Below are 25,433 nucleotides of genomic sequence, written 5' to 3'. Positions count from 1 at the left end.
AGTTCAGTATAATAGAATTATTATTATCTTGGGACGCTGAATTACCTCTGAACCTGAGAAAAGGCCAATGTCAAGTTGGCAGACAGATTTTGCATGGCAAAATGTCTAAAAACAGCGGGGCAGCGAGTGCCAGTCAGATTTTTTCTTTGGAGCCGAATGGTTGTGCAACAAGCAAGCTGAAGTTCACCACTGTTTCACTCACCTCTGTCAGCGAGAAGCATTGCTGTTGGATCTACAGTACATTTCCAGCTGGCGTTCTCTCTCTCTCTCTGCACGCTGTGCAGTCTACGCCCTTGGGCGCTTCGACAGCGCTTTTCACTGTTAAAAGAGTGTTCTCCTCCTAAAAGAGTTTTGATTTCTCTAAAAGAGTTTGAGTTTTCCACTCACAAAAGAGCATACACAGCGCCGTTGAACGTCCTTTTCAGGACGTGTCTTTTTCAAGATGCCTTTCCACCCCTGTGTTGTTCCTGGATGCGGTCGATTTCTCTCCAAGACCGACAGCCACAGACGCTGCCTCGTGTGTCTGGGCAGTGATCACACTGAGGTGGCATTCGTGGATGGCTCATGTACTCATTGCGACTCGTCGCGGCTCTCTTTCCTCAAGGTGAATGCCACTTCAGCCGCCCGCGTCGCTCCTTCTTCCCACTGGATTGAGGATGACCCGGCTGGTGATGAAGGTGTTATGGGGATAACGACGGGCTCGGTTTCACCGGGTAAATCCCCACAAACGACCCGACACGCTCACTTGCTTCTGTCTGAGAACAGCCAGCCGGCATTCTCCCTTGAGCCCCTGGACTTTGATGATGACATCACCGCTGCAACGGAGAGCGTCCAGGCATCTGACGTGGAAGACTCGACTGGGCTGCCGCCTTCGGGCCAGCCCGCCCAGTCTGAGGCGGATGCGCAGATGGCCGACATGCTTGCCCGGGCTGCCGTGAGCGTGGGCTTAGACTAGAACCCTCCGTCCTCCCCACAGCCTTCGCGGCTTGACGACTGGTACCTCGGCTCCGGGCGCTGCACAAAGCCACGCCCCGACAAGTCACAATTTCATAATTTGCGAGCAATCGCGTTCTAATCTAGCTGCATTAAGTGTGCGTGCTCGAGGGATGAGCGTGCCCGAGGCAGAGTCTCTCTCAGCCGGGTGCAGTTTCAATCTCTCCCCTTAGATCGGGACATTCACACAACTCACTGAAGAGGCGCTTACCACATAGAGAAATGCCAGTTTCTGAGTTTAAAGTTATTAACATGACCTGCTTCTGTATTATTTGAACTTTAATAAAGCTGTAACACATTAAATATAACTGCATTTGTAACGCCGGGATGTTTCCTTTAAAGAGCTCCGGCTCCGCTTATTCCAAAACGAGACTGCTTCTGAATTAACTTTTATTTTATAATAATTTTTTTATATATAATTCCCTAATACTTTGTGATCTACATAAGAAGAATCTGTGAAAGTTTAGAGTGCATCTGGACTGTGATCTGTGTAATTATTCCTCTCCTCCGTCAGGCGTGAACTGCAGTGCTGCTCTCGCACGTCATTAGTTTAATATGATTTCATTTTACGTTTTACATTTTTTCATCATTTTTTTTTTTTTGTTGACGTTGTCGATAATGTCGACTAATCGTTTCAGCCCTAATGCAAATGATAATATGCTTTTAAACTAACCTGCTTTGGTTGCTTGAATTAATCTGGGTGTCTTGTCTTTCAGGTGCTTTATTAAGTTTGATGTGTTTCCTCCTTTCGTCAGATAATTGCGAAAGCAGCGTTTACAAATAGGTTTTTGCTGATCTATGATGTTTCCCTTTTTATCAGCCTCAAATACAAATAATTTCCAAACCTGGCTTTTTCCACTTTTCTTTTCGACAAGATTCAGTTGAGACTCCACATCAGCTTTGCTTGTCGTCATCTTTAGCTTGTTGTGAGAGTTAAAAAATTCCCGACTCTGTATGGGTAGACCCGGTACTCGGTACTCCGGTACCTTCAGAAATTGTGCTATCGTAAAACATTTTTTGTTTCATTACCGACTTGGTACCGGAGTATCGGTATTTTTGACAACACTAGTCCCGGCTCCCCGGACGCAGGCCAGCGCTGACGAGTTCCGAAGACACCTCTCTTGGACCTCTTCCTCAGTCTCTAACCCGCCCCCTGCCCGGTGCGTGGAGCAAGGTAAGTGCTTTGAGTCTTTTCTCAGCACCCAAGCCTCGGGACGCTCTTTTGCCTCCTGACGCACTATTACCTGCTCCCCCTCGCCGCAAAGCCCCGCTCGGTCCTTCTTTTTCAGGGACGGGGACCCTCTGGCATCCGTGCCCAGACCTCTATAACCTGCATGTCTGGCCCCTGGACGGGATGCAGAAGATCTAGTGGATCTACCACCTGCAGTCGTAGACACGATCAACCAAGCCAGAGCTCCCTCCACCAGCCAACTTTACACCATAAAGTTGCGCTTGTTCTCAAATTGGGGTTCTTCCCAAGCCGAAGACCCGCAGAGGTGCGCAGTTCGGTCAGTGCTTTCATTCCTGCAGGAGAGGCTGTCCCCCTCCACCTTGAAGGTGTATGTAGCTGCAGTCGCAGCTGATGGCAAGTCCCTAGGTAAGCACGACTTGATTATCAGGTTCCTGAAAGGCGCCCAGAGACTGAACCCCCCCCGGCCTAACCTACTCAGTGGTCCTCTCGGGCCTTCAGAGACCCCCTTCAAACCGCTTGATTCAGTTGAGCTACAGGCCCTCTCGCTGAAGACTGCCCTCCTGAACATGTTAGCCTCCATCAAGAGGGTTGGGGACCTGCAAGCGTTCTCTGTCAGTGACACCTGCCTGGAGTTCGGTCTGGCACATTTTCACATTATACTGAGGCCGTGACAGGCTACGTGCCCAAGGTTCCTACGACCTCATAATGTTGGTAAATCAGTGATTTTATTACTCTAAAATCATGTTAACATTATTAACATTTTAATCTTATTTACTTACTTATATTACGTAATATTTACTTATTGTGGCAATATTTTTGTAAAATATATTTTGTTTATGGACTGGCCCTATTCATTTACATTGTAAGAACTTTACTGTTACCACAATTTTTACTTTTTTTTTTTTTTTTAATAAATTAGGGATGAGATTGTCTGCCTCAAATGCTGTCGATTGAGCTTAAGTTCTATTGAACCTGGAGCATTCTTTTACAAGTTCATTCTTTTACACAATAATTGCATTTGCTACATATTTTCATGATTATCAGAGAATTGTGATGTTAGTTCAGCAACATACTACATCACAGCAACATCACACCTATTTTAAATACATTTGTGAGTTGAGTCGCCTGTGAGGCACACTATTTTGTGGTGCACATAGTTGCTGCCTATGTAGCGTGTTTCAAGTCACTTATGAGGTTCCACATCAAATAGTATGCAGTCTTAGAAGGCAGCTGCCCATGTGGGCAGTTTGCAATGTGGTAGCTGTCTTAAGCTTTGGAACAGAGATTATGTTTCGTTTTCCTGGAGAGCTGACCACTCATCGTATCATCATGCCGCCAGATTTTCCCAAACACCACTCCTCATTCCATTTTAGGAAGAACTGTCATGCACTTTGATTACTCTCCTTATAGTTCAGCAGATTCAGCTGTACCCTTCGCTTCATCTGTAATTTCAATATACATATCAAAATTGCACTACCTTTCGAGACAGGTTATAATTTAAATCTAAACTCTAAATTCATACAAATTATCAGTTTATCCAGAAGGCTGCATACATCAATATGTAGAAGTTTCCTACAGCGGTTCAGAGCACTGGCTCGAGAGGCCAACCCTTCTTTCTTATCCTTTATCTGTTTAACTATTTGTCAAATCGCCTCCAGTCTGTCTGCAGAGGTTCTTTGAACTACCGGGTCCTTGCTAACGTCCCTAAGTTTCAGCTTCCAAACCATACGTTTTAACATTCTCCTGTCAAACCATTGCTAAGATGTTAGTGCAAGTGCTCCAGACACAGAGTTATGGTGTTTATGCTGATGTTGATGCAAGTCTGGTCTATTCAGGATTCGAGTCCTGAATCATTTCCCCCTCTTTTTCTCCTCTATTGTCACATTTACATCGCTGCCATTCATGCATTTAGCTCTGTATGAGCTGTTTTTATTGTCCGGGTATTTCTCTTTTGCTGGACTGGGGTCACTAAGTCTGTGCTTAGTCAGATTCTGTCTCTGTTTGTAATTGTGAAGAGATATTCTGAGAATTCCCTCTCTTTTTATGGCCTGATTTGATTCCAGTGTGTGTTCCAGAAAGACACTGGCCTTGTCTGATCATCTGTTTCAATTTTGTGTGAATTAATTAAGCAGTACTGGTCTGAAATGGATCCTGGTTTGTTGTTTGTTGGCAGAGAGAATGTAGACCAGGGATGGATTTGAGCTCTCATGATGTTTAGAGCTTCAAAATGAACAATACGTTGTTAGAAGCGTTCTGAATATTAGAGAACTGGTCTGGACTTATAGCAGTGGTTCCCAAACTGGGTGCCTGCACGACTGGCTAGGGGTTTACGCGGAATCTCTGCTCAGTTCAATATTTTAATACCCACTAATGTTAAACATACAGCAGTACTGAGGAATGACTCAATTCGCTACTACCCACGGTTTGACTTCTGCCAGCCGCTTTCAATCCCTCACAAGCGTATCTCTGCTTGTATTCGATAGGGGTCTCGTGGTGAACGCAGCTATGCGTGTGAACAGTCAAATGTCTGTCTTCTCTGTCAAAATGTCACACTTAACACAATATTAGTGTTAACAGAGCTGTTAATGTATTAAGCAAGTGTAAGCAGACAGAACAAAAATCTTACATCTCAAAATATCTGATTTGTCCTTAATAATAATCAAACATTGACAAGAAAAAGCACTGCCCTTGGCTGGACAACTTTAGTAAACTTCCATGACAGGGCTTGCATAGAATCAGTATTAATGTATGTCTAATAATCACAGTTAAGATTATGTTAATAATTTAAGTAGTTTTATTTTGCTTTTTTATTTTTCATGTTTTTATATTAAATTTTTTAATATATATGAAATTGCTCCCGTTCACCGAAAAGACTAATGGACTGTTTTCTCTCTATTTTAAGCTGTTCTTATTTAACACTTAAAGACTGTTTTTATTTAATTTGTTAATGCTACTATTAGGCTATATTAATCTTAATGGTTTTAGTATTTTCAATTGCATATTTGTTTATTTATTTATTTTTTCAGTGGTTTGGGTGTCGTGGGGGGAAAGCACTATAAAGGGGTTCCCTAGATTAAAAACCCTGGTTTATAGTCTTATTACAACAGGACTCATTCAATATGAATTTAGAGTCGGAACTATCTGTTTTTTAAATCAATCTAACCCTGCACATTTTTCTTTGTTTTTTACTGATTTAGAAACCATGGATGAAAATGATGAATAATGTTTGACATCCAGTTGCTCATTCATCAAGGTTTAACCTCTGCAATAGAATTTTGCTGAAAGATATCAAATTGTCAAAAAAGTTGTGTACGTATGTACGTGAGTGAGAGGAGTTGATTTGAAAAGCATGAAAGTGGAAAGAGTACCGTCATACAGTCAAGGGAGTGCTAAAATCGAGGGATGAAAAGTGAAAAAATAGCGAGCAGTCAGAAGATTTTGTGATTATCGCTGTATGAAATGCACCTAATGACCAGATGAGGAGGAGTGTGTGACTGCTTGAAAGGCTTTAATGGTTTATGAGATGTTTTCAAGATTAAGGGAGTTAAAAAGGACTAAATTAAAGGTTGTTTAGGGTCAGCTAGTCCGTGTGACAGTGTTGAGTGTGCATTTCTGAGTATGTGTTCGGTTCTGTGTGTATTTTTGTGTGAGGCTTTGTCAGCAACATATGATTCTGATTTCAGACAGTCCAAGCTTTGAAGTAATTCTGACCAAACCACTGCACCAGAATGATGTGTGTGTGTGTGTGTGTCTTTGTGTAACCTCTCACTATAACTGTCTCTTAGCCCACAGCTTAAGTATGAAAATGAGTGGCTTCATTTCGCTGTGGTCGCTCTGGGGTGAGAGAGGTCAAATATCACATAAGCTGTGTGTGTGTGTTAGATGCCTGATTTAAACATTACCTTCAACATTAAAAAAAAAACTAAGAGCATATGGTTGATTTTAGACACTTTGTAACATGAGAGGAATTTGGAATGTATGTTATACTTGCAATAATTGGTATAAAATAATGTATATTTTAAGTAAAAAGTTACTGAGCCCAGTCTTATTAGATTTTGTCATGTGGCAGTCAATATAAAATAATTTACAACAATGTTTAGTGTAATAAAACTGTTTATTAGCATTGTTCTTTGAGGTTTCATTTTTTTAACTGGTTTTAACTGTATAACCACTCTAATGTACAGTACAAATTTTTCATATTATATATTTTTTATAATTGTTTGTAATGATTCTTCCTGAGATCCACTTACAATGTTAGTAAAGTATTTTTTGTACTGTTGTTTTTTAAAGGAGACCTATTATGCCCCTTTTTACAAGATGTAATATAAGTCTCAGGTGTCTCCAGAACGCGTCTGTGAAGTTTCAGCTCAAAATACCCCATGGATCATTTATTATACCATGTTGAATGAAATTAATCAAATGGAATTTCTTTCTTCAGCAGAACACAAATGAGGATTTTTAGAAGAATATTTCAAATCTGTAGGCCCACACAATGTAAGTGTAACCACAATTCACATAAGAGCAACATAAAAGATATGTGGGTGGGAACAGATCAATATTTAAGTCCTTTTTCCTTCACTTTCACTTTCTCCTTCTGTTTTTGGTGTTTCACATTTGTGCATATCGACCCCTACTGGAAAGGGAGGAGAATTTATGACCAAGAATGACTTAAATATTGATCTGTTTCTCACCCACACCTATCGTATTGTGTCTGAACACATGGATTTAACCACTGGACTCATATAGATTACTTTTATACTCCCTATATGTGGATTTTTGAGCTTCAAAATCTTGGCACCCATTCACTTGCACGTGAGGACCTGAAACATTCTTTTAAAAATCGTGATTTGTGTACTGCGGAATAAAGAAAGTCATACACATATGGGATGCCAAGGGGGTAAGTAATTCATGAGAGAATTTTCATTTTTGGGTGAACTATCCCTTTAACCCATGCATTTATTAATGTTAACAACTACAATTTCATTATGAAGTGTTGCCATATTATTTCCTACTACTTCCTCCTTACTTACATTGTTGATGTCTAAATGTGGGTGATGTTGATGTCAAACGGGTTTTTTAAATATGGCTTTCATAATACATAGAATGAAGGATATACATTTGAAGTTTTATGGTTGATACTGATAACAGAACAAGTTAAATGCATAATAAATTGTTTTTTAAATTGATTATAGTGAACACACATGTTGTAAATTGTTATAAACAATCATGGATTCTGCACCCGATTGTAACACACAAACACGTACTCTAATTCTGTTGAGCTTTGCAGTCAAACATTGGCTGTAGTTTGTGTTTGTGGCATATTTGAACTTTTGGCAAGTGTACTAAAAAAAAATAAAAAAAGACAGAGTCAGCTAAACAAATTTTAAAGCATGTTTGTGAGAGAGAAAAGGAAAGAGACAGAGAAAGAAAACAAAATAAGGCATGGAGCACCAGGTGCACCAAACAGAGCAATATTTCTGCAGTGTGTGTGTGTGAATGTCACTCTGTCTCACAATCAGTGTATGTATGAATGCGGTTGCTTTAGTAATGGTCACTGTTGCTGGAGTGATGCCCATGTGGATGTCCCAGTGGGTGATGAAGATCAGTGATGCACACTACCCATGGAGCTAATGCACATTATGAGTGTTTATCTATGTGTGTCAAAGACATATAGTAAATGTGGGAGCTACATCAGAACACAGACTAATTGATGTTTAATTACTTCCCATTATGTACAATCTTTTTGTATGCTTCCCTTGCTAACACGCATAGGTTAAAGGTGAAGTGTGTAATTTCTGGGCCATTATTGCCAACAAATGGAATTGCAAAAATAATGACTGTTTTCAAACTGGTTTCCTCAAAACCTCCTCCGTCTGCTATTGGTTGGACAAAGGAATATTCCTGCCCCCAAACTTACGTTATAGGTTGAGCCAATCTTTTTATGTCAGGCTGGTTGGGATGCTCAAACAAACGAAGCAGTTTTGATAGCACCACCGAGTCACAGTTTCACACCTACAAATGCCAAATTCGTAATTGTCTAGCTCCACGCTTTACCTTTAAATACTGTATACGACTACGTGAACATGGTCTTCAAAGTCAGTATCTGTTGAATGGGAATGAAATGGGCTTCTGGACACGTTGAATTCTGGGCGATCTGGATTACTGCCATTGAGAACACACACTGCTGACGACTCCATCCATTCATCAAATCCATCTGAACTCTAACCCATGCATCATTAATAGCAGAACACTTTATCCAGAAAATGCTTTTAATATGCTCCACATATAATAAGCATAATGGTTTGCGCTGTTGTTTTTAAAATGTTCCAATATGCTAGAATACAGATAGACATCTGCGATCACTAACGGTATGTGCTGGTCATTTTGTGCACGTACAGGTAATTTGACTGAATGGGTGGTAGTGTATATGCTGCAGAGAGAAAGAAAGAAAGAAAGAGGTGGCTACATGATAAAAGTGTGGAATTCCATCAGTCCAGTGATCCATGCAAAGAGAGAGAGAGCGAGTGAGAGAGCTAGAGAGTGAAATAGCAAGCCAAGTCTCTTGTTTCATTCCTCCCTTCGTGAAACCTCATGAGTGTGTTGGTTCATTTTGAAGGATTTTCTACTGGAACAAAATAACCTTTGTTTAAGATAACAAACAATGGCCCCTAAAACACAAACACACACACCATTATTATACAGCCACTGTTCATTGCTCTGAACCTGTTGGCAGAGATGCAGAGATGACAAATCTAATATACTGTATTCACGTTGAGCTCTTCTGTTTCTACTTGGATGTCAAAGAGATGGGAAGCTTGTGTGGTTGGATGGTTATTGCATATTCATTTTTTTCCACAACACTGACACCCATTGAGCTGCTAGTCCTGTGGATTTAAAGGTCGGCCGTTGTGTGACTGCTGGACCAGTACAGTAATCTGATTGGATGAGCTTTTGGAAGCAAAAGAAGATCTGATCTAGCTGTGTCTGATCTGATGAGTCTGTGTGTGTGTGTGTGTGTGTGTGTGTGTGTGTGTGTGTGTGTGTGTGTGTGTGTGTGTGTGTGTGTGTGTGTGTGTGTGTGTGTGTGTGTGTGAGCGTGTATTTATCACTTTGTGGGTACCAAATGTCCCCATAAGGATAGTAAAACCCGACATTTTGGACCTTGTGGGGACATTTTGTCGGTCCCCATGAGGAAAACAGCTTATAAATCATACTAAATTATGTTTTTTGAAAATGTAAAAATGCAGAAAGTTTTCTGTGAGGGTTAGGTTTAGGGGTAGGGTTAGGTTTAGGGGATAGAATATAAAGTTTGTACAGTATAAAAACCATTATGTCTATGGAAAGTCCCCATAAAACATGGAAACACAACATGTGTGTGTGTGTGTGTGTGTGTGTGTGTGTGTTGGAGTGACCTGTCAGTGGCTCTGTCTTATGTCGAGTGCATTTAGAACGTACACTGACCCAAATCTCACAGACAAACGCATGCACATCCACCAAGAGATTGAAAACCTTTAGCAGCTAGAGGAAGCACATTATACATCCTCAAAGCTGTTTTTCACATCTCTCTGTTCTTATCCCTGAGGTTGAGACCTGGGCTGTTGGCTGCTGTGGCTAACATGCTCAGAGAAGCTGCTTTTCTTTGTTTCAGTAGCTCATCAGTCAGAGCCTGAGAGGAAACAGCACTGGGGTCTGCTGACTGTAAAATAAATTGTTACATACAGTAGAAAATTATTTGCATTTTGAAAGGCTGGCTCAACTGTGCTCATGAAGAGTCCCAAGTCTGTTTCATTGATGTTTGGATTTTCGCGTAGGGAGAACTTTAGCCCCATCAGAGTGTGTTTTGTTGATTTAACATATTTGCAAATATGGTACAAAATTCAGACAATTTACTTGTTTAAATTTTGGAGATAGGTATTAAGCGTTACTTTCTTCAAAACGTAACTATTTTTCAGTCTTAAACATGTTTATTATTTTTTAAATAAGGAGTATTAGGACTATGATTTTCAGTGGTTGCAACTGTTGTTTGACCAGCGTGTGTTTTTAAATGACTGATGCCAAAACATACTCAAAACTGCTGAAATTAATGCAATTTTACACAATATTTATTTAAGGCTGTTGATTTTGTATGGTAATTCAATGCGATTAATTATTAAAAAAAAACATTGCAGATTAAATAATTAATGCTATCAGTAATGCTGTCTGAGCATATGTTAATTCTGTAGTATGGAAATGTATATACCAGTGGAGAAATTCAAGCTTGAAGTACAACTCGCAGTCAGCAGGGGGCAGTCAGCGCAACTCCAGCTGTACAGGCAATGTGTAGCGTACATCTTTTTAAATACAGCTGGGCAGAACGGAGTGCAGGGGTCTTATTTTTTAAAGTGTCAAACAACATTTAATTTGATACACTGTCATAAAAATTTGACCTTTATGGCAAGAAACGGTAAAAAGAGGGTGAAATGTGACAACCTTAGTGAGACCAAAAGTGTCTGTCTGGCGCATGCGTACATACTAGAGGTCAACTGATATATCGGTTTTATGAATTAATCTGTGCCAATAGTTGCTTTTTGGAACTATCAGTTATCAGCAAAAATCAACTGTGGCCAAAACTGTGACCTTCAACTGGTTAATATATAGGCTATACAAATTTAGCTTTTTATTATTTATTAGTAATATTTGTTACTTTGGTGAATGCTTACATATTGGAATGGAGCTATCTGTAATCTCTTGCGGTCCACAGAGTGTTGTCAACATAAACTGGTCCTTGATGAATTAACTGTAACATTTTAAATAGTCAGGAAAAAAATTGTTATTGCAAAAGCAGATTGCAACTCTGATAAACAGATAAACAGCACCTATTTATTAATGATTTCTATTTTAAAAGCCTTGATGAGCTGCTTAAAATATGTTCTTTTACTGTTTTTTCCTCAGTAAAATGCACAATGAAATATGAAGTTATTTTGGGCAGTGAAATGTTTTGTTTATTATTTAATTATAGGTTAGCTGATCCAAAATAATAATAAAAAAAAAAAGCATTTTCGACAGCAAGCTCAAAGAAGCCGATCTATTTATTCACGCAACACATGAAAATGTTCATATTCCCCTTGAGCAAGGAGGCAAATCAGAAAGTGTCACATTCAGACAGCTAAACTGCACTTTTTACATGGTACAAGCACTTAAAAGAATATTGCGGGTTCAATACCAGTTAATTCAATACATACTTAATTGACAGCATTTGTGGCATAATAATTGATTTTCACTCGCCCTACTTTTCTTTTAAAAAGGGAATTGACTTACAATGGAAGTCAATGGGGTCAATTTGTAAATGTTAAAATACTGACTGACAGAAGACATAAACAATATACATGTAAAAATGATTTTAGTGTGATAAAATCTCTAACTAACCGCATCTGTGTAAAGTTCTAGCCAATTTCACAACTTCTTTGTCACGATGATGTAATGTCAACATACATTAAAATGACTGTACAAATTACTATTTAAACAACATTACAGCTCAAATAATACATTCGTTTTAACAGAAGAATTAATGCAAGTGCTTTTATAAAATCATAAGCTTCACATTTCTGCCTTTAAACCCTCCAAACATTGACCACATTCACTTTCATTGTGTGTCACTCTAACCTCGATTTTGAGATGTGGGGATTGTATTTTGAATTTGATGTTCCAATGTTGTCAACTGACATGACACGTTTAATCATAATTACACATGCAATATGAAATTATATGGATAGAATAGGCTACGTGGAATTTGTAAATAAAAAAAGCTAAAATGTGGTTAAATAGTAAAAAACTAAATCTAAAATATACATTTTCACAAACTATATATTGTGGAAGTTTGCATACCCCTTTTGTTTTAGGCCTATACGTTTTCACACCCCTTTCAGAATGTATGCAAATATAAGAGATACAAGATTATAGATTTTATGTAGCACTTCCCTTCAAAAGCTACATTACACAAAATGTACTGTAATTTACTCAAATCATCCTGTTCAAAATTTTGCATCCCCTTGGTTTTTGGTTCTTTTGTTGCCTTCTTGAGCATCAATGAATGTTTGCACCTTTTGTAATAGTTGTGTATGTGTCCATCAATTGTCCTAAGTGTCAAAATCTGGATGTCTATATCATTTAGCCACTGTTGGACAGAATTCAAATGTGCAGAAGATTCTGGGAAACCAAAAAATGTACAGTATGTTTCTTAAGAAAAGTCTGAGCTTGCAGCGAGAGGCTGCTTATTTAAGTCTGACATATTTATATATTGTTTAGTTCCATCACAGTTGGGTAAACTTCACATGCATTTATCTGATCCGCAGTCTCTAGTGTGGCATTCTGTTTTGTTTTGGTTCCGTGCTGTCCCGTGTTGCTCCACAATCTTTTTTCATTTTAGTTCTATGTGGTTTGTGTTGTTTGTTATATGTTGTTTTAATATTTGTTTTATTTATGTAAAGATATGTAATCATTCATGTGCCCTGTATTCATTCGTTTTGGCACAGATACAGCAGCCCTAATATATAATATTATTATTAGAATTAATACAGTATATATTGAATTATCTTTATTTAGGGGCCTGTTTTAGCAAATATTGATTTATGAAATTCATTGCAATTAATGAATAAAAAATGTGAACATTTGTAATTGATTCATAGTACAAAATTGATTGATTTTTAAAAGTTTACTTTAAAAATATTTACGAACCAAAACAATTTGGGCCAAATATGGTTTATGCAGGCTTTATCAAGTCTTAAAGTTGCAATGCTTTCATGCTTTTCTACAACAGTGATTGTGTACGTGTGTTTGATAAAAGATGTGCCAGCCGAGAAGTATGAAATGGATCTATGGTGGTTGAGGTATGATTGTATAGTACAAATACTGGCGTGTACGCGAGGCGCTCGCACACACACACACACACACACACACACACACACACACACTCACAGATGGTAAATCCCCTTTTTTCATAATATGTGTTTGCACTTTTTTTTAAATATCTAAATCACTTAAATCTCCCTGCATGACTAATGTGGATTTGTGTTTACTGGATATTATTTTTAGGAATACTTGGTTTGTTCACAGTAATGATATTTGCTCTTCTTGGAATTTGTGTTCAACAAGAGTATGACTAGAAATTAAGAGTCTGATTCCATCTGTGCAGCAGTGGGATTTCCATAAAGTTTAGAGCATTGATTTTTTTGTGTGTGTGTGTGTTTGTGTACTGAGCCAGGAAACTATTAAGACTGAAACGTTCTGACCAGTTAAAATCCAGCAATGATGTAGAGTCTACAGAATGTAGCCACAAAAATGCTTTAAAACAAATTCGTCCCATTGCTTACAGTACACAGGGCGGATTACCCAGCCTATCTGGAATGTGTGTGTGCCGTAGTTTAGGTTGTCCTGTGTACAGGAGTCTGGAGGGTGGGAGTCTGTCTCTTTAGAGGTTCACTGTGTGATGCTATTCCATGGTTGGCACGGTGACAGGTTGGCATGGCTCTGCCGTAAGGAGACTGGCACCCTGCCTACTGCCATACATCTCAATCTGCATGACATAATAGCAGCTCCTAGCAACCACACACATCACCCCTCCCCCATACACGCCCATAAAGGGCCATTCACAAGCACTCTGTCTCGGCCTTTCTCACTGGAGAGAGAGATCCACAGTCCACAGATCCATGCTTCCTCTAAACTTCTATAAAACCAATACTGCTGAAAGGGAAAGTAATGATTACCAAGAAGGGAGAAAAGAAAGACTCTAATCTTTAAGTGATGGTAAAGTTCAAATCAAAAGACTTCATAGGAATTCAGGAAGTTCTGCATTCAGAAAGAAACTCTTCTTTGTTTTTTCAATTTCATAAATTTCTAGACAATTTCAAGTACTTTACTATTAATTAAAGAGGTCAGTATGTTTACATGCACTGTAAAAGTTTCACATAATGTCACGCTTTATACGTTTGTACCATTTTTGCTAATTCGGACAACAGGCCTAGAGAAATGGCTTGTAGTTTGGCTTCGTCCTGTATGTATACACTTTGATCAGGCCACAGTTGGCCTCTGCATAGCTTTAGTTATTTAACCCAGTGCATTTGTCTTTTTTACGCAAATATTTGTTTATGAACAGAAAAAACTAAATAGAATACGGTGCCAGTAATGTAAAAAACTAAATAATGAAATACAATTAAATCAAACACGCTAAAATAAAATGGAATAAACGTTCAATAAGACATTAATGAATATTATGAATACTGTTAAAGATATACAGACATGTTTGTTTTTTAATTCAGGACATCAGTTAACGTTTCCAATTAATTATTCTTTTTTTTTCTTTCTTTTTTTTAAGAGAAAAAAACCTGCTTCAGTGCTCTGAAATGTCAAACTCAGAGGATATGTGTGATGGTTTTGAATACGCACATTTTCTTTCATACCTTTTTCTGTACTCATAAAGAAGTCCTCATTAGTTGTGTATTGCACACACACGTGTACACTCAGCACTTCTCACTCACACCTCTTAATGAGCAAAAAACTGAATGGAGCTAATAATGTGAGTGTGTGAGAAAGAGGGAACTTGTGTGAGTGTAATTGGGGGTTAAATTGAATGAAGGTGGATCACCCGCTGTGACAGTATCGGTTTATTTAACTAGATAATGGGAGTGGTGTGTAGTGTGAGTGTGTGTCCTATTCGGAGCAAGTTTACTTTCTCACACTTATCTTTTTCTTAGACACACAGCAAAGAAACTACCTGGCTCTTATGGCACTTTTCCAATGCACGTTACGGTTCGACTCACCTCAACTCTACTCGCTTTACTTTTCTGAGCGTGCATTTCCACTGCTGTTTAGTGCCACCTCAGCGTGGGTGGGATTATAAGCTGATCGTTATAGTTGCGCCGCATCTACTGCCATGACATCATCTTAAACATGACAAAAACTGACCAAAACAATAACACGACTGCTAGCTGTTAGCTACTAGCTCATTGTGCTGCATAAAGCAGTTGTTGCATGCTGATTTTACACAAGTGTAACAGTTAAATTGGCCTGGTTGTTTTAGAAGCAAGCTTCCAGTAGCTGGTCAACTGAAAAAATTTATAAAGTGAAGCTTTCAAGCAGAGTATAGAGTTAACATAACAAAACATACCATCCTCCATCGTGGATCAACGCCAGCCTGGAGCACTCTCCCTCCCATTGCTCACCAGTTTAGATAGAGTCCATTTGGTCGAACCCCTTCCACTTTTTCTTGATGGTTCTGTAATCACTTTTCATTTACTAATTTATTTATTTTTAACTTTTCCTACATTGTTGGTAGGTACGGTGGTAGCCGTGTGCGACCAACAGCTGATACACTTCCTGTGAGACTTTTTCGTTTCGCTCGTTGCAAACGAGTCACGTCGGAAATCCAGTGACGCCGGTGGTGACGATTCTCTCTAACCAATCAGTGATCTGCAGGATTTTTACGTCACATTTAGTATCGGCTTGGCTCGCTTGGAACCTCCACCGAGGTAGTACTAAAAAATCAGTACCAGGTACTATCCACAGTGGAAAACCCCAAAAAACTGAGCAGAGTCTAGTTGTACCGTGCAGTGGAAAATCCCCATTAGTGTAGTGTGCTATATTTTAGGCCCGTCCTGGGCCTGAGATCACTAACTTACACAGGGAATCATTCTGTCAAAAATGTCAAGGCTTCAGGGCCTACAGAAGTAGAAGAGAAAATTCATACACATGGCTTGTCTTACCACATAGATTTGTGTGTGTGTGTCTGTGTGTGTGTGTGTGTGTGTGTGTGTGTGTGTGTGTATTTGTGCATTCCCATGGGATCAGATTACTATCATAGGGACTAGTAACAGGAGAATACACTGGTGCTTTTTTCATCTTGTCCATATCCTGAGACACACACACACACGCTAATGCAAGGGGGTTTGTTTTTGGATGTTGCCATGGTAATATGTGTGTTTGTATGTGCTTCTATGCTTGTGTTTGTGTGTGTGTGTGTGTGTGTGTGTGTGTGTGTGTGTGTGTGTGTTGTTTGTATGTGATTTATAGAGGTAAATTAGGGTTTCCTTTTCCTGCTTTGGTTGTGCAGCAAGAACTCCAATCAAAAGTCCTATAAATCTAAACCTAATTCACCCTGACAATCACAAAACCCCACTCTCTTTTTTTTCTCTCTCTTCATAGCGACTTCTAATGGAACGCAGGAAGGCTTGGAAAACAGAGAAGGTGGGGTTTGTAGCACGAGATCCATGAAGATCATCATGAAAGTGGGGCAAGGTGAGTTACACACACACACATCCAAACACACACCATTCTTTTTCTCTTACAATTTTATGCATGTCCAAAGGTAAAGTCATTTAAGCCCCATTTGGTAGATGATTAAGTCAGCTGACTCATTAACAGACAATTACACTGCAGTTAAACATTTTCCAAGTTATGTGACCTCATCTCACCCACACACTTGGATATACATTATCATTCATTTAAACATATACACACAACGCATATTCACACAGAAATACACACCTTATTTGTCTTTAAGGTGCCGTTCACACAAGACACATTCTTGTCTCAATTTGGGGTCCCAAAACCCAAATTAATACATTAAAAACATTTGCTGTTTCTCTTCATGTATTAAGAAATCACTGTAATTGATTTTCTAGACTTTTTTTGTTCTTTATTTGTGAATGCATGTGATTTAAATGTTGCAGATCCAAATGCACCAGATCCAGATTTAACTGACCTCCCTGAGCGGGACCAGGACAATGAGATCAATGACCCCACGACAAGCCCCTCCCGCAAAAGAGACAGAGACAGAGAGCGAGAAAGAGACATAGAGGGGAACGGATCCATAATGCCTGGCAGAGGTGAGGAAACAAAAACATTTTTTTCCTTCAATTCAGTAAATGTTGGAAGGAAAAGGAAAATAAAAATATGCCAAATAAAGTTTGCGGTAGATGTGTACATGTTCGTTGTGTGATTAAACATGTGTCTAATATCATCTTGTTAAGTTGTCTTCTTTTAGCTTCTTTTATTGAATTGGCAGTTGAAAAACAAAATAACTTTAGATTTTTTTTTTTAAGTGGTAAAAAAAAATTCTTTTAGTCTTTATTTTAATCTAAATGATGTGTCTTATTTTCCCAAGTCAAATTAATAGACAACTATGGCAACCATGGTTTGCTTTCCCCCTATGCTAAAACTTGTCCCCAGTATATGATGCATTGCCAACTGTGTCTATATTGAGGGCTGAGGAGAAACTGATCATCTGAGTTCAGCAGTTGATCACAGAAGATTTACCACACTATGAAACAACTGCATTTCACCAAGAAACTCATCAGACAAAACGCAGCAATGCAGAGCTACTGCCTCCCTCAGGCACCTGCATGTGCAAGAGAGAGAAAGAGAGACAGGAGTTAATGTAGCATGTCTTTATCACGTCCTAGTAGCCATTAACCTACGGGAGGTCTAAACTTCATTAGGGAAGAGAGCAAGAGAGTGAAACCAAGAGACAGATGCTTTTGCCAGTCATTAGGGAAAACAGAGAGACACACACACGCTGCGTCCCAGCAATGATCACTCTAGTACTGGAGGTCAGAATGTTCTGCTCTGAGAAAAAACATTAGACTCAGCCATTGACTACTATTGAAGGAATAGTTCTCCAAAAATTTACATTTTGTCATTGTTTACTCACCCTTATGTCGTTCCAAACCGTGCACTGTTTTTACATAGAACACAAAAGGAGGTATTTTGAAGAAGCCTAACGCAGCTCTTTTCCATACAATGAAAGTCTATAGTGACCACATCTCTCAAGATCCAAAAAAGAAAAGAATAAAAAATAGGATCAGTTGGTGTTGTGAGCTAAGTGTTCAGTCCGATTTGTGAACAGTCTTAAAAAAAAAACTATTGTAAAATTAAAATACATCTCACTGATTCAATGATCTGGTTCTTGAGTAAAAAGCTCATTGAAGGTAAAGATTCTTAGTGAATTTTGACTTCAGAATTATTGTTTGGCTTCAGAAGACTTGAAATATAGTATGAGTCACATGGACTCATACTTTTTTGTTTGTTTGGTCTTTTAGAGCTCTCTATAAACTGTTGTGTTCCTCAGAAAATAATCATATCATATGGGTTTAAAATGATATACGGGTGAGTAAATACCTTTAATTTTAGAGTAAACTACTCCTTTAAACTTAAATATTCCTTGAATATCAATGGCTAAATGCAGTGGCAAATTCTCAGGGCCAGCAAAGCCTTATCTGCTGGCTTAACATGCCAAATAAATTAATATTTTTCATCCTTTCATTCTCAATCACCTTTTTGCCTATGTATTTTTAATCGCTTTCCACTCTTAATTGATCTACAAACAAATAGAGAAAACGAAAAGTTTATCCAGTCAGAATTTATTCCTTGATGCTTACAAGCAAAGCGTGACAACTGTTTCACAAATCGCATGCCCGAAGCAGCGCATGAGTTTGAGCTCCACCCCGTCAGACCTTCAGAATTTCCACAGAATCCTTCGACAGTGCAAATGAATAAGCAACTAAAGTCAGATTGTCAGATTCATCAGCCAATCAGATTGATTTATTTGTTCTTGGTGGGTGTGATCTTTAGGAAATGTCCTGGTCAAGGCCTTCTAGCCCATAGACATAATAAATACATAGACGCCCTATTGGCCGCTTTGGAACGTTGCTGCGATACGTCAACGCGTCCGCCATTTTGCGGAGGGCAAGACTGCGCTGTAATCAAATGCAAGTAAACGGATGAGTTGCGGTTTTTCTGGATAAAAACAAAAATAACGTTTACATTTATCAACCGATTTCAGTGGTTCGTACATGGTGTAACGAGTACTTGTCATAAAAGTCGGTTTTAAGAAAATATTTAGATTTTCAGGAAATTTACTTTATAATATAAAATATAAGATAAAACTATACTATAAATCTTGTCAACTCATGTCTCAACTTTCACAGCTCACAAGCAAGCTATTTTAGTCTGACTAACTCCGGTGGCCAACTAACGTTACTATTACTAATTATATAATGACCAAATACAACCAAAAACAAATGTTCAGTCTTACTTGTGAAAAGTAATTCCCCGAGACCTGTTTTCAATAGTGCGGCGATTTGTACAGCCCCAAGCAGCACATGAGGCAGGCATTTTTCCTCAACTCCCGTTATGAAAGAAATGGGAATGTTGCCCTCCGCAATATGGCGGCCCGTTGACGTACGCTCCAGCGGCCAATAGGGCATCTATGTATTTATTATGTCTATGTTCTAGCCAGCCTTGAGCGACACAATCATGCTTTAAGTGATGTACGTAATCTGAAAGCAAAATGTGCAAAATTGTCATAACTGCTGTTATCACTTCAGAGAAAGTGATCCTTATGGATTTAAAAACACGACATGTTCTGTATGATCATGTGCTTGCTTAATTTATTAATCATGAAAGGAGGGCTGATTTTCACTTCAAGTAAATTGATAAGTGCTTTTTGCATTGTTCAGGAGTTTTAAGTGTAAATTAGGCTGCTTGAGCATTCAGTGTCGGATCAAGTTTTGAAAAGTAGTGCTGCATTCCATTCAACTCAGAAAGTCGGATTTTACATTTCTTACTAGGAAAAGTGCAATGGAATGCATCTTGAAGTCAGAATTACAACTTGTTGGCACGTGCAGAAATTTTCAACTCCGATTTCACTGAGATGCTGGGGCATGATGTCACACAAACATGTTGACACTCAGGGAGATATACAAAGTAAGTGATAAACATTCACTTTATTAAGTAATATTGATAAACGTTTCCACATTACATGATATTAAAGCTTGTTTACAAACGTCTGCAGAAACAGGTGTATAAAACATTATAATCTTTTGATAATCGTACACCTGTAGCACAAATACACCGCTGCAGCATTGTTTATCAGTTGGGTTGCTAGGAGACATCGCTAATGAGAGTGGAACCCCTGCTAAGCTAACGGGAGCGTTGCAGTTACGAATATGGGAATGGAATGCATTTATGGTCGGAGATATCAAGTAGGAATATCCAACATCCAACTTGAATGGAACGCAGCATTACCGGACACCCTGACGAAATTACATTTATTGCAAGCAACATTTAAATCTCAAATATTATTAGATCAATTTTTCCAGGTTTTATAGACCTCCTTGGTAGATTCATATGAAAAATTATGATTATTGAATGTCTGTTTGGGAGACGTTCATTTCACAAAACAGTCATGCTGCAGTTAAAATTAGGCTTGCTTGATCATTAAGTGTTATTTCAAGTTCTGGCTTTCATGCATTGACATGTTTTTAAAATATCAATTGGTATTACTAGTTAGCTGCGACGCAATGTATGATGCCCAAAGGCATAAGGTGTCTTATTCATTGTGAAACTGTGTTTTTTTTAATGGCATGAATCACACTGAAGGCCTAGACTTCAAATGCACGGCCCGCCACTGGCTAAACATTTGGCTAGTGTGCAATGCTAGCAGCGCTAAGCATGATAAAGTTCTCCATAAAGCGGTCTTAAGTTTGGCAGAATAATTCCAATGTGGGTGTATGTTGTTTATCACCGTACCACTGTTAAATATACTTTGACAACATGGATTTTATTGTCAAGGAAAAATGTTCCTGTCCATTTTGTATTGTGAATTTAGCTGCAGGACTAAAACAGAATCTTCAGTAGCCATTTCAGCTGGCAGCTCAACAATAAACTTATATTACCAATAGCAACAGTTTTATTTTCTTCAATAGTAGCTCAGTGCCAATGTTTACAAATACAGAGGTTTGTTTCTATCCAGTCGCTGATTGTCAGTTAACTGTGCCTCAAACAACAGAGTGACTTAAACAACTAGTTTAGTAGTACATTTTGTCATCATTTATTCACCCTCATTTCATTCTAATCCTGTTTGACTTTCTTCCGTGGAACACAAGAAAATAATGATTTACAATGAAAGTAAATACAATGCAAGTGAATGGTGACTGAGGCTGTCATCCTGCCTAACATCTCCTTTTGTGTTCCACAAAAAAAAAGAAAGCCATACAGCTGTAGAACAACACAAGAGAGTAAATGATGACAAGGGATGGGATTCGTAATGACGAGAAATGAGCGATAACGAGATCTAGCAATTTCAATTTTCACAATATATCTGTCTTCCTTTCTCTCTCAGACACGAGGAACTCGGAGAACAGTGCTGGTTCAGTGGAAGGGATTTTCGGCTCTAAACCTGCTCTCTTCGCTGCCATTGGAGCGGGCTGCATCATCTTCCTCCTCATCATCATCATCCTCATCGTCTTACTCCTCAAGCTTCGCAAAAGAACCCGCAAGCACTCGCAGCCCAGGGGCGGGCCTTCCCTGTCACTTAGCACTCTGGCTACGCCTAAGGGAGCCACCGAGGCCGGCTCCGAACCGAGTGACATCATCATCCCCCTGCGGACAACAGAGAATAACTACTGTCCACACTATGAAAAAGTGAGCGGAGACTATGGACACCCCGTCTACATAGTACAGGAAATGCCCCCCCAGAGCCCCGCCAATATCTACTACAAAGTCTAAGAAAGAGAGAGAAGCAACCGCAATAAGAACATGATTTTGTAAAGTATCCTAAGTCTTTTATTTCACTACCTAACCCCGTGTTTGAGAGATGATGGAGAAGGACAAGTGGTAAAGAGGAATGGAAAAAGACTATGTGGATGATATGCCTCTCAAATTTCCTTCCCGAAGACTACACTGTGTGTATTGGTGTGTGCTGGTCTCTCTCAGATTGTATGAAATGGCAGAGAAAACCCTCCACAGTATGTGTGGCATTCAGACATGGACTTCACTGCAGAAGAACAGCCTTTAACCAATCACAGAGGGATGCTAGATTGATGTCACAAAGCAGGACGCACTCATTTGTCTATTTGTGTGTTGTTTTACAACTCTTATTTTTAGTCTCTTATTCATCTATCACAGTGCTTTTTCTGTATCAATCCAATCCTTGCAGCTTTTACACAGTTTCTCTTTCAGAGTAAAAATGTCTTAAACACTGTTATAAACTCCACTCTCCTCTTCACACACTCAATATATTCTCTCATCTCGTTTCCTTAAGTCTCTCCAGATACCCATCCATTTTACATAATTGCAGAGGCAATTGAACAAAACACACACTTGCACACACAGTGCTGTTCACGGGTCAGTACCAGCAGTCTCTCAGTGGAAAAAATGAGTGAGTGAAATGGTGAATTTAAAACCCAAAAACAGGGACATATCTATAGTCCTTCCGACATAGGTTCTGCTTTACTAGATGGATTTGATTAATTTCCGTTGAAATTCTAGCAGCAGAATACAAGTAGATATTAGTCTTTTGTCAGTGATGCATGTGAAATGCGAAATAATATTTGCATTCTGTCATTTATAATTCCTTTTTTATTTTACATTTTCCAAAAGTGTTTTGTAAATCAAAAGAAAAAACATTGTTAGGAATTTGCCTCTACACCACAAGCCTATGACCTCTTTTTCAGCCACAAAACATGTTGATGCATGTCTTTACATAATTTAGTCAACTAACTTGTGTTTTTTTTTTTTTTTTGCATATAATTCATGACTCATGGTCTGGATGAAGACGTGGACTCTAACAGTATGATTGCGTGTATGTAGAGTCCCACACAGAAGCCAAAAATCCATAAACATACAAAATGTGATATTATGCCTTCACCTCTGTTCCTTTTGCTCTCAGAAATGCACATACATATTCCATATTAGCATATAAACACAACTATTAAAAAAAAAACATGAATCAGCGAGCGGAAAAAGTCCACCATATCGTCATAGAAAATCTAGTGCTAGATCTATTTTTATACAGACTGCACGTTAAACGGTAAACAGGAAACAGTGGTGGCAGGTGTGTTTACGCCTTTGCTAATTTTAAATTAGCAGCATTTGCATCTGGCCTCCACAACAGCCAATCAGAGAAAGCCAATGTTTCTTTGTAGCTTTCTCGTGTAATACTGTAGATGTTTTAAAAATAATTATTCCATTTAGGCTTGTTGCTGTTGTTTGTTTTTGTTTCCTATCTTATTTTAGTTTCTAAGGCCCGAGATTATGTAAATATAATGTATGTTGGGGATTTTTTTTTTTTATTATAGACCCTGTTATAGAAAAATACAATTAGGATTTTTGAAAATGCAAAAACTTTTGTAAATAGAGTCTTTTTTGGGGAGAAAAGACATTTTGTATGTAAAATGTTTCCTGTTTCATGCTTTTCTCCCTTATCCCCCTTATCCCCCCTTTCGTTGGTTTTTGATTAAGGAGACTTTTAAGTCCCTGTTGAACGGGTTTTAAAAGGTCAGCCTAAAGCAGCAAAAAGAACAATTAACTTCTTTCACATACACACACGTACAGAGACACACACTTTATCCTCCCTATTGCACAAGGGGATGCTGGTATTTTTGTTTAGTTTTGTTTTGTTTTATTTTTAAGAATGCTGTGATAGAACCAGGTCAAATATTTCATGCCATGGTTCATGAGAAGTGTTATTACTCAAGAGATACACACACACACACACACACACACACACACACACACACACACACACTGAGCGGCAGAGACACACAACATACATATACAATTAACACAGTCATATGCAATACAAGCACCAGCCTTCATGAACATAACTAAACCAGCAACAGCCAGTGCATCTAAACTGAATATTTCACATTGTGTGTTCACCTAAGCAGGTTTTTACAGTAGATCGGCTCTCTGTTTTATTAAAAAAGAAGAGCACTTTTCAAAAAATTCATGCCTTTGTTTTACCCATAGAAATGCAAAGCAGGAATGGCCTCACAAATCGGCTCTCATGTGTTAATGTTCCATTTGGAATGTTATGTAACCAAAATACAATATAGGTACAATGTTTACCCCAGTTTTGACAATAACAGCAGTTTTTCCTCACAATTTAATTAACACAGCATCAGCTGTGAATTGCTGTTCCTACGGTTTTACAGCACAGTGCTGCAGTACTTTGATCTTATGCAGTAACTAACTCTGTGTTGAAGACAGCAGTGCTTTGTAGCACACTTAACAGCTGTAAGATAGTAAGTCCTCTCTATTCCAGTCGAATTCTTCAGTCAGACACCTGTGATGTTGTGTGCAAAGTTCTCGCAGCCATTCGACAGCAGAACTGAGGAAAGTAGCTTTTTGACATCTCACTGAGGTTGAATTATTTGAGGAGAATGTATTTAAAACCCAAGCATTCACACACACACACTCCCCCTCAGGCATAGAGGCAGATTGGTGGCGACTTTTGACCCTTTAAGGATTATCACAATATTATGAGAGAGACAAATCTAATGAGAAAACCTTTCCCTGGCCTAGATCCATCCACATCTCACACAGTTCATCCAGTCTTTCGCAAAATGTACTTGTTCTTAAAAGGGGTCAAGTCAGTGCAGTGCTGTGAAAAATGTTCACAGAAAAAGCTTTTGCAGTGTAATGTTTCCTCCTGCTGTTGCTGTTTTTTTGTTTGTTTGTTTGTTTTTATAAATTAAAATTATTCAGTGAACTACATTATTATTGTTATAATTTTCTTTTACTAAGATTTCAGTATTATCGAGTTCATTTTTGATGTATGTGTTGGCAGTGCTGATGCCGCCCCTGGCAACAGCGTTTTTTTGTAGAATACACACTGTGTCCTCAGAGTTCCTCGATATATGACACTAAAGCCGAGTCTCAGCCCTCAGAAAGCATTTTAAAAGGATAAATAAAGTTTTTTTTCCTATGGAAGCTGCTGTTCTCTTTCTTTCCTGCCTTCTGTCTGTGCAAGAGAATGTGAACTTAAGGTGTGTGTGTGTGTGTGTGTGTGTGTGTGTGTGTGTGTGTATAGACAGACAATTGCAGAAGTTCGTTTCTGTCCAATGTACTTGTGCTACATGACATATTTTCTATCCTGAATACACACAAATACACAGCACACACAAACCCAAACTGTGCTGTTATTTTAAACACAACAAGCTGTCTCATGGAGTGACGTTCTCGTCACAAATATTTCATAATGCCGCAGTGTATTTGTCCCTGGCCACTCAACACTTGCACACAAACACTCTGCACATTAAAGTTTTAAAGAGTCTGCAGTCAGATGGTAGCTGGACTGTGGAGAAGAAAAATCCATACTTCTGTCTCATCTCTATAAAGATATGTGTCTTCTTTTTCTGCTATTTTGTTGTGGCCAGCATTATGCTGTGTCAAAATATGTTTAACCATATTTCTGATGTATATAGTATGGTTG

At 38.7% G+C, this 25,433-nt stretch overlaps 1 protein-coding gene across 1 annotated transcript in view; it reads left to right on the top strand.

The window, feature by feature from the left end:
* LOC127640676 (ephrin-B1-like) overlaps positions 1 to 24,914 on the top strand; it is a 50,169-nt gene extending 25,255 nt beyond the window's left edge. The window contains exons 3-5 of the mRNA XM_052123374.1: positions 16,361 to 16,453; positions 16,888 to 17,043; positions 21,339 to 24,914. Of these exons, the coding sequence (XP_051979334.1) occupies positions 16,361 to 16,453; positions 16,888 to 17,043; positions 21,339 to 21,724 (635 nt within the window). The 3' untranslated portion in view covers positions 21,725 to 24,914. The remainder of the gene's footprint in view (positions 1 to 16,360; positions 16,454 to 16,887; positions 17,044 to 21,338) is intronic.
* The last annotated feature ends 519 nt before the right edge of the window (positions 24,915 to 25,433 follow it).

The sequence above is a fragment of the Xyrauchen texanus genome, chromosome 4 (assembly GCF_025860055.1).
Source record: "Xyrauchen texanus isolate HMW12.3.18 chromosome 4, RBS_HiC_50CHRs, whole genome shotgun sequence".
In the NCBI taxonomy this organism is placed as follows: domain Eukaryota; kingdom Metazoa; phylum Chordata; class Actinopteri; order Cypriniformes; family Catostomidae; genus Xyrauchen; species Xyrauchen texanus.
This window is presented reverse-complemented; position numbering and strand designations above follow the sequence as displayed.